At 32.9% G+C, this 14525-nt stretch overlaps 1 protein-coding gene across 1 annotated transcript in view; it reads left to right on the top strand.

Moving 5' to 3' along the window:
• The first annotated feature begins 979 nt into the window (after nucleotides 1–979).
• The window catches only part of LOC117108410 (von Willebrand factor A domain-containing protein 8-like), a 47924-nt gene continuing 34378 nt past the window's right edge, over nucleotides 980–14525 (top strand). The window contains 10 exon segments of the mRNA XM_033250424.1: nucleotides 980–1218; nucleotides 2497–2574; nucleotides 3200–3255; nucleotides 5659–5733; nucleotides 7609–7719; nucleotides 9144–9311; nucleotides 10859–11023; nucleotides 11738–11787; nucleotides 12503–12611; nucleotides 13607–13711. Of these exon segments, the coding sequence (XP_033106315.1) occupies nucleotides 1008–1218; nucleotides 2497–2574; nucleotides 3200–3255; nucleotides 5659–5733; nucleotides 7609–7719; nucleotides 9144–9311; nucleotides 10859–11023; nucleotides 11738–11787; nucleotides 12503–12611; nucleotides 13607–13711 (1128 nt within the window). The 5' untranslated portion in view covers nucleotides 980–1007.

Here is a 14525-nt window from a genome sequence, read left to right as displayed (position 1 = left end):
ATACCGTACTATTTAATAGGCCTATAAATAATAATCGCCCAAGGGGAATATCTTTTGTGTTATTTCCACTTAACGTCGTTTTTTTAATTGAGTCTCTAATTCCTCCATTGTCTAAGTTCCCCTAAGGTACAGGTAATAATAATAATAATAATAAATTTCAGCAATAATTACCTTGGCCTAAGGCTTGTAATGAAGAACCTACAGATACTAGGCCTATAAATAATAACTAGCCCAAGGGGAATATCTTCTGTTATTTCCCCTTAACGTCGACTCGTTAAATTGTTCTCTAATTCCTCCATTGTCTAAGTTCCCCTTAACGTACAGGCAATAATAATTAATAATAATAATTAATAATAATAATAATAAAATAATAATCATTTCGACATTACATGTAATTGGTCTAGCCTTGTAATCAAGGACCTGCATGCCGATTACTATGCCTAATATTAATAACTAGTTCAATTTTACATTCATTTGGTGCTCTGCCATTTTGGCAGGTCATCTTATGGCATCCAGTATTTTAGAGCTGCGCACCTATTCTCAGCTCTTCTCTTAATTTGAAAATAACTGTCACCCTGTTTCATTTGATCAGTGATGAAGAAAAACGCGCTTTTCCTTACTCTTTGTGCTTTTCCCAGAAAGCGTTTTTAGTACTTGTAGGCCTAGGTAATTATGCAAAACCCAGGCCTAACTAAAAAATTCAAATTGTCATAGTATGTAACTCAAGTTAAAATAACATTTTTTATTACTCGTGCAGCGTAATCAAATAGTATATGTCATTTTAAACGACCCATGGTAACATCAATGTATTTTTAAGAATTTGACAGCGACGTTCTCTCAGAAGTTGTTTTGTAGACGTTTATCTGTTGATGACCTTTTGACCTCCTGAATCTGCAAGGAGATTTTCGGGTCGATTCAGCCGAGACGGCCCGAGTGGAGTTTCATGTAAATGTTTCGTACGGAAAAAAAAATCGCGAGCTGGCTACTAGCTAGCTAGCTAGCACCGCATGCGGGATAACAACGTCCAACAAAGTAGAAATAGGCCTGGGCCTAGAGTTTATGAAGTTCTTATAAATTACGTGCAAATTATAAATCAGATGTCTTGCGTTATATTAAGAATGAGTGCTATTGAAAATTCTATTAGGCGCCTTCGACATTTACAGTTAGTTTTGTCGTCGAATCGTTGTCCACCTTCGACGATAGCATTATGTCACACAGGTTGGTAGGTTGGCTCAGGGCCTATGTCCTCTAGGCGGCGAAGGCTCAGGACTAGGCCTAGCTAAAATTGTGCCGGATCCTCCTGAAATTCCTAGCTAGCCTCGGATCTCTAGGCTCAGCATAGTTGAAAGCAAGCCTTTGACTTATGTACAGTGTTCGTGTTAATGCTACTGAATTAATAGTCAAATATATCGACAACATTTGTTTGGCTGTATTTTCTTATTATTATGGTCGATACTTTTTTTTTCTGTAAATGAAATCTATTGTATTTTCATACTTTAGGTTTAATTTAACAAAAAAGTGTTTACAGAATTCTGCCACCTAAAAACTTTTACCAAGCTACAGTAGCAGCCTATCCTTCATAGGTTGGGGTTGGAGTGAGATCTCCTCACTAATTTATCTCCTACCGGATAAATAAATAAACTTAATTTAATACTTTACCCTCTTCGTATCATTTTTATTTGTTTATTTTTTTATGAAAGAAAAAGAGATCTTTTATAAAATACAATGTTTAATACGTTTGACAAATTTTGGCTATTTTTGTGTGTATTAAAATTTTTTTTTTCTTCGGTAAATGAAATATTTTTTAATGGGTTTAATTTAATAGTTTTCCTTATTCTTTTTGTTTAAAGAGATCTTTTCTACGTTCAAAAAATAGTTTTTAGTTTTGCATGCTCTGACTATACTAAAAAAGCCTAGGCTACCTAACCAAATGAAATTCCATGCCATTTCCTTCAATTCCCAAATGAAATAAACTACACAAAATTTGTTAATTTGAAAAGAATACTCTAAATTTTAGAAAGCAATATTAATAATAGTACAGTACAGTAAAAATTGTGGTGTTGATTTCAATGTTTTTTAAGCCAAGGAAACATGGTTAATTTCACTTAGAGCTTCTAATTCTACAGTATGTGAAATTTATTATTTTCCATTATTTTATAGTTTTTTTTTTCTATCAAATCTAGAGATCAATGACAACAAACACACATTGGGATCTTAAATCGACCTTAAATTCAATGCAAAATTTCATATCTTATATTTATATAAAAATGCCTTTAAAGAGTCCAGGCTATTTGATTTGTGACCAAAGAAAATCTTACATGATGTATTAAAAAGTGAAAGAAATTTAAAACATCACCTTTTTTGTTGGTTAATTATATTGTAAAAAATAAATAAAATATTAATTTTTTGTGGTATTAATTTATGCTTAGTTGTGGCGGTATCGAGAATTGAGAAATTAAATCATATAATTAGTTTTAATACCTTGTTTTATCACAGATTCAAGAATCACTATTGGTGGTGTAAGCAGGGCAGTAAAAGACCCAGAACATCCAGAGTTGGTTCCGATTAAATATGGTAAATAAGTGCCCATTCACACTTATTATGTCGGCCCAGGGCTGCCTTAACTACAGTCGGCTCAAAACAACTGTTCCGTTGGTGGTTAGAAGTCTGCTCAGGGTTGCACTGCGAATGTTTACAATTCCTCTTTTGTGCCAGGGTTTTTGTGTGAAATTTTATGGTATAGATATCAAAATTGACCGCTATCAAAGTGGTCTTGGTGACCCAGGTTTGGTTTACGTTCAGATACAGTATGAAGGTGAATCGGCCCAGTTCTCACATTGTGGGACTTGAGCCGACTTTAAAGTCAGACTAAATTTAGGTCGACTCTGGGCCAGCTTAAAATTTATTGATTGATCACGCTTGAAAAAAGTTGGCCCTGAGCCAACGTAACTATTATAGTCTGATTGGGCTTTAAGTCAATATATTTATGTCTTGCAGTTATTTCATCAAAACTGTTGTCAAAGCAAAATACTACAAAATGCATCAATTTTATTGATTATTTTTGAATATTATAAATTCATGAATATTCATTTATTTATTTTATTTTATTTAATTAGCATTGTTGTTATATAGTAATATGACCTATTTTAATTATCATTGTTAATATCATTATGTTTAAAAATTTGTTTTTCATTTTTAGTTGGAAACAGTCTACCACAGTCAGTGTTACAACATCTCCGATGGATAATGCAAAAGGTAAATGTATCAATTACATAATATGTGGTGTATAATAATTATGTTACCTGTAGCCTTAATAATATCATTGGCAATATCACTCCTCACCCTGGGTTTCATATGCTAGACCAAAGTCTTCTCAGATAAGGACTCTAAACCGTAGGCCCAGTGAACACAATTGGATTGAAGTTGTGTGTACTTCAAAGAATCAGTACATCCTTTGAAAAGAGCAGTGGCAGCTCTAGGATATATTTGCTGGGGGACTGAGCTGTCCGACAGGGGGACTTGAGTTTGTAGGCCTGGGCTAGGGGAAGGGTTTAAGAGGGGGTTCCCCCACCCAAATGAGAATAGGAACCTCTGGACGGCCAGAAATGACACTGTGAGACTGTGACAGACATGTGTTAGCGTGGTGTGGGCCTATTTTTATACTGTATCTTTTTTACTCTGACTGCCCGAGGAGCTCTGTCCAATTGGTGGGGGGGGGGGGCCTTGACCTGTCTGGTGGGGAACTTAAGCCCCTTTATCTTTAATTACTATATATGCACTTAAATGTAATTAACAAATAGTACATTGAAAGTGCTAAAACATGATTTTAATAAATAGGGTGCTCATCAAATTAAGAAAATGCGTGATTGTTTTTAACTTTAACTCTAATCGGTTTCGATTGCTTAGTTGACCTAGTATTCAAATATATTTTGCTTGTTTTTTCTGTACAGCACGTAGAGACCACATATTATGTGCTATATAAATTGCCAACCATTACCATCATAATTTTAATTCTCCCTATAAAAATTACCACTAATATTAATACTGTACACTGTAGCACAGTAAACATTGTCAAAAAAGCCATTGTTTCCATAATTCATGTTTATTTCTGTTTTTTCATTGTTTATTGATAAAAAGTTTTTACACACTCAAATTCAAAATAAGGAGGTTTTACTTGCTTTGCTACCTTGGTTACTGTATGCAGTACCAAAGAAAATTGTGGTTTATTATTGTGTGTCCCATCCTTAAAAATGTCCAGTCCATTACCAAATATTTTTGAAGTATACTATTTTAGGCAGGTTAAACAAAAACTTATATATCAAGTTATAGTCTGTTGTAGGAGAAAATTAAATATTAAGTTTTTCACTCATTACTTTTCAAATGAATGTAAAACAACCTTGTCAAATGGTACAGATGGGACAATTATGAATTTTGATGTAAATGTAAATAACAAAATTTAACCAAACATCAATTGATGTATCCAAAATTTATATTAATAATTGAAAATGAAAATTTACTTCATGGACCTGTCACCAAATACTGTGGAATGATCCTTAAAGACTGTTATTATTTTAGCCCTTTTTGCAAAACATATTAGATATAAAAAAAATATGCTAAATACACAATATTTCTTGTTTTAATTATTTCTTATTTCATAGAGTATTTAAATACCTTTTAGTTATACACAATGCAACAAAACATTTTGATGTCAGTTTTGCAATGAATAGCAATTTTCACCTTTATGGTTACAGTACAGCAAGAGTTGGCATAAATACAGGTTGGAGGGCCAAATTGAATTTTTAATTTAACACAGAGGGCCGCACCCAAACTTTGATGTTTCGGTGTGCTTCCAAAAACCTTCATGCTCTACTTTTATACCACTTTATTCTCAGTTTTAACATTACTTTTTACAGATGAACGGTGTCGGGCCATAAAAAACAAGGTGTTTTCTAGTCAGAAATGTGTGGCGGGCCGCACACGTAGGGTTTTTAATTCATTTTCGTGGGCCGCAAAAAGAATCAACGTGGGGCCACATTCCGCCAAACTGTGCTGTACATTATTTTATTTGACTGACCAGTACAGTACATGTTGACTGACTGCCTGTTGCTCTGAAGAGCCTGGCTATTGTTGTTTTTTTATTGGCGTCTGATCACTCAGCTCATGAGAGTTAGGCAGGATAAAGCTCTCTCCATACTTATAAAATTTTACGTGACAAATAAATGCAGTATTCCAGTGTTTGTGTGTATTCCTCCTTCCTTTATTCTTTCACAATTTTGCATTTTATTCATGTTTTTCATAATTTTATACACTCACATAGTCATTTGTTTAGGCCTAGGCTAGACCTTGACTATGCCTATTACTATATTATTTAAATATGCAATTCTAATAGATAAGATTAATTTAACATGGACATAGTAATTCATACTTAAGCAATACATTAAATTTAAATATAAATATAATAACGTTAACAAATAAATAACAATAATTAAAATGTGTACATGGTATCACTACTGCAATAATAAGATTAATATTTTTCAATCTTATAATCAATTTTATATAGCCGGAGTTAGTATTGACCTAGGCTACTCTGGCTAACGACATGCACGTTTTCTCTAATATAAAGGCTTTTTCTATGAATGGAATTTGTTTTGTTTATAGGATTTACTTGGACAGGATGTGTTTTTAATTGGGCCTCCTGGCCATTTGAGGAGGGCAATTGCAATGAGTTACTTGGTAAGTATATTGTCAAATGAATTTGATTACCTACAGCATTAAAGTTTATCACTCAAGCATAAATAACATAACGTTTGTGGTATAAAAGCATCAACCATATGCAATTGGTGAGTTGCTTGCTATTGGATGCAATGCGAATGAAAACAAAACGTGCGGTACAACTTGTCAATGTTCATATAGTAAACTGTTTAACTGGATGGGATAACATCACTCACGACTGTGTTGCCAGATACCATCATGTTTGGATCATACCCAATCCACTCTATATCAGCTGGTACATTCCAGGTACCCTTATCTTTTCATTTCTATTCTTTACCTTTGGTAAACATGATCATCAAGGTCTGTACAGACTATCAAATTTCCTTTGACAAAAAACTGTTGTATGCCCATATACAATAATAATAATAATAATAATAATAATAATAATAATAATGTAGTTTTATATAGCGCACATATCCATCTAATGTAAGATGCTCAGGGCCTATATATGGCCATGATGTGATGTCATCATGACCATATTTAGGCATTGTTGCATGTTTTTGTTAAATAAACTTTTGATAAGTCTATGATTTAAAAGTATTGTTTGCTTGTTTACTATCTTTTAGGACATAGCCAGCATTGTAATTTTAATTACTAATTATAAGTCAATCGTGACGTCATCACTGCAACTACCAATGTTATTTGTCTATTACCCACAGTCCACTAATTTTTCAATTAGTTGATGCTTGGCTTGATTTTTTTTAGGTTCGTGTGCAAATAAAAATTCCTCATAATAAAAATTGTATTGTAATTGAAATTTTATTCGTAAAACAAGCTTAATTAGAACCCGTAGAAAGTTACTTCAAATTCAATATTAAGTATGAACAATTAAGGAATTCATTGAATCAATGGACCCTCATAAACACAACAAACTGAACGTTTAATAGGAATATTCTAGACCTATTTTAAAGACTCAAGGAACAGATTTAGATGTAGGCCTACGGCCAGGGGAGGCCGCCTAGGCCTCCTCCTACTACTACTAGGCTGTAGCCTACCCTAGTTACGAAACCATCGCACGATTTTATCTGTCTGCATGCACCGACCAAAAAGGATGTCAGTGACTATTCTCTCCCAAATGCTGAAATGTTTATTTCTTTGACGGAAGTCTATCAAAATAGCATTACAAACAAGTTCTTTCTAACACAATACAAATTACAATAGTTATTCATCGTATCCATACTGTACTGCAGGAGCAAAAATCAGCATACGCACAGCTAAATGTAAATATGCACTCGTATACTGATCATATCACTGTAGAAACTGATGACTGCTACATTTGGTAATAAAAAACTAAAATTAAAAGGCGACGATTGACTTATGAAGCAATTAGTAGAGCATGCATCATACACTACATTAAATGGAAAATTATTATACTTAGGTTAGATTTGATGCATTCAAAAATTTCCTTTTTTCAAGCATTAAATCTAACCTTTGTATAATAATTTTCCTATAGTGTACTATGTGGAGCTCTATTAATTGCTTAGTAGTACAGTAGTGAAAGTTGACAGAATTGTTTGTTGATATTACACTAGTCTCTCCACCGTAGATGGCGTGTATTTCAATACTTGGAGTATGTATTATACTATCTTATCTGATATTAATCAGTGGACCTTTTGACAATTAAACACTACACTACAATTCCTATTATTGTTGTTGTTGTTGATGCTGCTGTTGTTGATGCTGCTGTTGTTATTGATATTAATTATGGATTTAATATGAAGTTTTATTCCTCATATTATTTAGTATATTATAATTTTGTGTTATTATTTATATTTGTTATCATTATATATTGTTATAATATTAATAATAATACTCTATACATTTGTTCATCATCAGGAATTGACTAAACGTGAGGTCGAATACATTAGTCTTACAAGAGATACGACAGAAACAGATCTGAAACAGCGGCGAGAAATCCACCAAGGCAATGCGTTTTATATTGATCAGGTTATTAAATAATTTGCTTTAAACGTTGTTTAATTGTTCAATAATTAAATTGAAAATCATTAAAGCTAGTAATGCAGTATTTCAGCACAAACAGGCATACAGCCAATCATGTTCGACAGATGTGAAACGACGGCAAGAAATCCACCAAGGCAATGCATTTTATATTGATCAGGTTATTAAATAATTTGCTTCAAACGTTGTTGAATTGTTCAATAATTAAATTGAAAATCAGTGAAGGTAGTAATGCAGTATTTCAGCACAAGCAGGCCTACAGCCAATCATGTTTGACAGATCTGAAACAATGGCAAGAAATCCAACAAGGCAATGCATTTTATATTGATCAAGTTATTTAATAATTGCTTCAAACATTGTTGAATTGTTCAATAATTCATTTGAAAATCATTGAAGGTAGTTATACAGTATTTCAGCACAAACACGACTACTTCCAATCATGTTCGACAGACATGTATTTTGGGGACTCACACTAATTAAAATGTCAAAATAAAATTACGGTTCTTAGATGATAGGCCATGAAAAATGAATAAATTAGTGATTGTCCACACCCATTTCCAACATGTTTTTTAACTTTGCCATCCTTATTTTAGTTGCTGGAATAGCATTTTGGTAATATTTCTATATTCTGGTTTGTGCATCAGAATTTGTGTTGATGAAAATAGAGGGCCTATTCCCTTTCTTATAAAGTTGAACAAAAGGCTATTTTTTTATTAATATATTATTAATCCTTGTCATAATTTGACTATTTGTTTATTTCTTATTTTTTGTTTGAAAAAAAAAATTCATAGAATGTGGAAGAAAGTATACTTAACCCAGAATCAAATAAACCTACTAGATAAGCTAAGTAAAAAGCATCTAGAAAATATTTTATTTATTAATCATCTATTTTTGTATCAAAAAGCTGATTTTGTCTAAACATTTTTTCCCCGTTTTTTTATTGTATACTATCTTAGAAAGTGAACTGTAATTTAGCTTACTTTTTAGCAATCTCATGTGTTTTTAAATATATTTGAGGAAATTAATGAAATGATATGAAATCAGACAATGCTATAGTAAGGTCAATGGTAAATGAAACTCACAACCACTCTGACACTATTGTATGCAAATCTAATATCTGCAAATCTCTATGCAAATCTAATATTAAAATACAATGACTAAAACAAGTTAATCTGAATAATTTTGAGAATCATGCCTAAATACAATCAGTCTTTTTTTTTTGCAAATCTAATGTGTAAATTGTATGCAAATCTAATATCTGCAAATCTCTATGAAAATCTAATATTAAAATACAATGACTAAAACAAGTTAATCTGAATAATTTTGAGAATCATGCCTAAATACAATCAGTCTTTTTTTGAAAACATACCACAAAGAAATTGTTTTCAGTGTTTGCTTTTTATAATTTGTAGTGTGCAGTCCGTGCCGCTGTTGAAGGACGTGTCCTCGTGTTAGAAGGTATAGAGAAAGCTGAACGAAATGTCTTGCCTGTCTTAAACAATCTTTTGGAGAATCGTGAGATGCAATTAGAGGATGGTCGTTTTCTCGTAGCTGCTGACAGATATGACAAACTTTTAGAGGTGTGTAAACAGAGTTGTTAATTTTAAAGAGAATTTTTATGTCGAAACTTATTCACATTTGAAGGTAGGTAAGTAGAGTCATGAAGTGTGTTTTATACAAAACAAATCAGTAATTGCATTAAAGTTCAAAACAGTTGTATGCTGGTCCCCAACAACATATTTGTGATGCCAGCATGGTCTATTCTGCTTCAATTTTGTGTGAAAAGTTGGTGTTGTATTATTTTCTACTCAACTGTAATCACAATTCAGAAAAAATAAGATGTAGTTTTTATCATTTTTAGAGTAATGCTTTTATATTTTGGGAAAACTTATGGTTTTGAACTCACCTGTCAGCTCTAGCTAGGCCTTGGCCTAAGGCTTAGGCTAGGGTAGCCTCGCTGCCAGGTATCATGTCTGGCTAAGCTAGCTTGGCAGTACAATAGCAGTTCAAGGCCTTTAAAACAGCCAATTAATTAGTTTATGATGCTTAATGAATTCAATAGAACATCATAGTTCTAGTTTTCAACAAGTTTTTTGCAGAAGGTTCACCACTTTACTATGACTTTTTATTGACATATTGGTTACCATTTATTGAATGTTTCACCTTTTTATTACCACTTGTATACAATATCCTATAACATTAATGGTTGATGGGAAGATACTAATATTTAGGAGGGATGTGGGTTTAAGAAAGATGTCAATTCAATCTTCATCATAAGGTAAAGGTATTGTACATTAGGGGAGTAACCCAAAGAATCTTAAAGCAGCGCCAATGTTAGGGCCATAGTTAGCTGCACCTCTACATCAATACTCTGCTACTCAACAAGACCAAAGCCATTACCTTACATTAGCCAACTTTTTAGGGATGCATATGTAGATGGTATACCTACAGCTTATATGAAAATTATTTAAAGGTGCTAAATTAAAGATGTAATATTTCCAGATCTTAGTTTCATTAACCTTCCTCCGTTTCACATTGAGGGTGTGGAAACGATCAAATCAAAACATTTTTTAACTAAAAGCATAAAGAACATTATTAGTATTCCATGTATCATCGCTCACATCAAGAACTAACATAATTAAAGTGTTAGTGGTTAGAGATTCTTCCATTCTAATGCCAGGGTCCTGGGTTCAAATCAAATTCAGGACTTTTTATCTTAACTAAAAATAACTGCACTCCCTAGGCTCATAAAAAGACTTCGCTGATAAAAAATCACATATTTCATTTAAAGAGGGCCCTGAATATCAACCAAACCTCTAGGATACACTGGAAGGGTCACCCTCTATGAATATGGTTAAAACAAAAGTAGAGTGTGTTTAGTTCGTTACAACTACAATGTGCCTCAAAATAAGCATGTGTTGTTTACCACACTAAAAATTTTGTAACAACAACAGCGCATATTTCAACATGTTTTTTTTGTAATCACGAACTAACACTATCTACTTTCATTGTGATAGTAGATAGATGATGTGAGCAAGATATATTGACATAAAGTAATCAATGAATAGTTAGATGAAAATAACCTCCGAATAATTTTATCGTAACCACATTTCTTTCCACCTCTAAGGACCACACCAAAGAAGAATTAAAATCTTGGAAGCTAGTACGTGTCAATGAAGACTTTCGTGTCATAGCACTAGGATTACCTATTCCACGTTACCATGGAAACCCATTGGATCCTCCATTACGTTCACGATTCCAAGCACGTGATGTTAACCCTTTACCATTTAAGGTATGAGCTTATGGATCACCTGTAGTAATTGATCAGTTATGAAAATTTGATACTGTAAAGTTGTGTCACATTATTATTAAGTGTGTAAATTATTTTTATTATTTGTGGTAAGTTATTGATCAGTTGTGGTAAGCTATTGATCAGCTGTGTTAAGTTATTGATCAGTTGTGATATGTTATTAATCAGTTATGATAGGTTATTGATCACTTATGTAGGTAATTGATCAATTATGTAGGTAATTGATCAGATATTTGATCAGTTGTGTCACATTATTAATAAGTGTGATACATTATTTTATTTTGATTATGAATCAGTTGTGATAAGTTATTGATCATTTATGATATGTTATTGATCAGTTATGATAGGTTATTGATCAGTTATGATAGGTTAGTGATCAAATATGGTAGATTATATTGATTAATTATGATAGGTTATTGATCAGTTATGAAATTGAATTGTGTCACTATTTGTGTGAGATATTATTTTGGTAGATTACTATTGAGTTGTGATAAGGTATTGATCTGAGTTGTGATAAGGTATTGATCTGTTGTGACAAGTTATTGATCAGTTACTGATAAGTTATTGATTATCTGTGGTACTGTATCAATCAGTGTGAAAGGTTATTGATCAACTACTGTATGACACTATTGTGACACTGATATTTTTTTACTCAATTAGTGATATTGTTAAGTACCTGTATTATTTTGTCCTTAGGATCACCTTGAGTTATTACAAGAATTGTCACCAAACCTGAAATCTGACCAGTGAGTATGCCCTGAAATCAATGTTATTTTAGTTTAATGTTTTGATATTTAACCTCTTTAAAACAAAGCTTAAAAGCTTTCTGTTTTCATAATAGTATTACAATATCAAGTTGAGTTTGTAACATTAAATCTGATAACAAAATCATGACGTTTGTCTCTTTGAAATACCTTTTTTACCAGCCAAAATCCCTAAACATTAGAATTAGGCCAAGGCCTGTTATCTTGGTTAAATACACTTTGAAATCAATGTTATTTTTAGTTTAATGTTTTGAAATTAAATCTTATGCTACTGCTCTTTTTATCTTCATTACGGATGGCACTATGTATTAGAATTACTGTATAGGCCAGAAACGGCCATCACTAATTTCTAAATATCCCTGCGGTTGTGGAACAAAGTATTTTTTCCCTCGTACTGTGAGTATATATTTAAATACTGTAGTGCTTATTTTAATTTGTTTCCTACTTGCACTTATCTCTGTAAGGGCGATGGTAAATTGTGTTTTTTTTTCTGAGGAGCAGTTTAGTTATGTGGTAACCACGGTGTGCACCCTGAACCATGGTGATCTCTGTCTATGTAACCCTGGATTTATTCCATCACACCATCTTCCACTTTGGCAGAGGCATTTAAAATCATTGGTCTTGTGTGCAATGTTGTCCATTGCATGTTAAAAAATCTTCAGCCACGCTACCAAAGCTTTATTTTTTGTTATTTCAGAGCTTCCAAGATCTTGTCTTTCGCAACAACTTTGATATCCAACGAGTCTAACTCATTAGGGCTTCCAGACTTTCCAATGGATAGTCTAGTTAATATGATCAAGATAATAGTAAGATGATTGAACTTGTTTAATGAATCATTTTATTATGATTAAATTTAATAAAATGTCAACCTCATAATAATAATATCATTGACACTCATGATGACAGCAGCATTCAAAGGAATTACAGCAGCATTGATATCAGAGTAATTCTGTCAGAGGCTATGTTCAGTCCTGGGAGATAATGCCAGGTGTACAGTATCTTACACCAGGCGTACGTTAATCCATGGCGTAACTAGCGAGATGTCCAGCCTGGGAAAATAATGTAACGCTTGTGTAAGTATTTGTGCAAAATATTTGTATACACAATCACGCATTTTATTTCCTGTTTACATCTAGGCTTATTGTGATTGGTCAAATACTGACCAAGTTCAAATCATTGACTGTCGTAACTCAATGACGTAAGCTAATCAGGGGTCTGTTGTTGGATTATTGTATGCCAGTGATTGCGTGTTAATACCAGTGTTCGCTACGCTGCGCACAAGTTCACACCACTTGATTAACGTTACGCTAGTGTAAGTCGTTCTGTTTGAACATAGCCTCAGCCAATTTCCAGTCTTCTAAAGATAAGATGCAATTTTCATTTGTGCTATACCTTCTGTGTGGAAATAGCCTAGTATGAATGTTGATAGATTTGCCTCGTATTTGAAAAATTAATGGATCTGCTTATCTAGCTTCAGATGGATCATCCTAGGTTAGCTACATGTAGAAGCGACAAAAAAATGATCCTATTAAATATTGGTATAACATAATATTAATTATAAAAATTAAAATACATAAAACAAATCAATATGATTGTTAAATTTACTTATTTTTTTCTCCTGTAATAATTGTGAATCTGTTTTATATACGCAGTCTTTATTCATTCATAAAAATATAGAAAACACAAAATAAATATGGATAAATCCATAAATGTGTTACTTGAATGACATCATTGAAACTAATTTATGTGCACTTGTTTATATAGTCCTAGGTCAGCATGTATTTTCAATATTGTTTTGTAGAATTCTGTACCAAATGTGTCTGTTCAGAAGGTTCTCCATCAGTTGTATCCACACCAGGTTATGCTTGCCAAGGAGGGTAGAACAGCCGTCATTGATATTCTAAAGGTTTGTAGATATTAACTTCTTGTCATGGGATTGAATCGAACTGGGAATGAGAGTTAAGTTGCAGTTGTAAGTGAGACTAGCAGGGGTGGATCCAGAGATGTCCAAAAGGGGGGGCCGAAATTTGGGCCGATCGAGACAACAATGTCCTAGGGGGTCCGGGGGCATGCCCCCGCGAAATTTTTGTGTTCTAGACGCCCGAAAATAACACTTGAGGCGTTCTGGGCTATCATTTTTTTCTTTTTCCTCCTTTTTTTTCTTTCTTTTTTCTTTTTTTACCTCCCAAAAGGGGGGGCCGGGGCCGGGCCGGCCCCCCCTAAATCCGCCCCTGCCTAGGGTCAATGTGATTGACATAAAGAGAGTTGCATTAGCTGTGGCAAGAGACGCAGTACAGACTGTCTCTTATACACATCTAGATGTGTATAAGAGACAGGTTGTGGTAAGCTATTGATCAGCTGTGTTAAGTTATTGATCAGTTGTGATATGTTATTAATCAGTTATGATAGGTTATTGATCACTTATGTAGGTAATTGATCAATTATGTAGGTAATTGATCAGATATTTGATCAGTTGTGTCACATTATTAATAAGTGTGATACATTATTTTATTTTGGTTATGAATCAGTTGTGATAAGTTATTGATCATTTATGATAGGTTATTGATCAGTTATGATAGGTTATTGATCAGTTATGATAGGTTAGTGATCAAATATGGTAGATTATATTGATTAATTATGATAGGTTATTGATCAGTTATGAAATTGAATTGTGTCACTATTTGTGTGAGATATTATTTTGGTAGATTACTATTGAGTTG

This window comes from Anneissia japonica, unplaced genomic scaffold (assembly GCF_011630105.1).
Source record: "Anneissia japonica isolate Jap-2015-1 unplaced genomic scaffold, ASM1163010v1 scaffold1776_len382430_cov169, whole genome shotgun sequence".
Taxonomy (NCBI): Eukaryota; Metazoa; Echinodermata; class Crinoidea; order Comatulida; family Comatulidae; genus Anneissia; species Anneissia japonica.
Note: the sequence above shows the minus strand (reverse complement) of the source record. Positions and strands in the feature narration are given on the sequence as shown.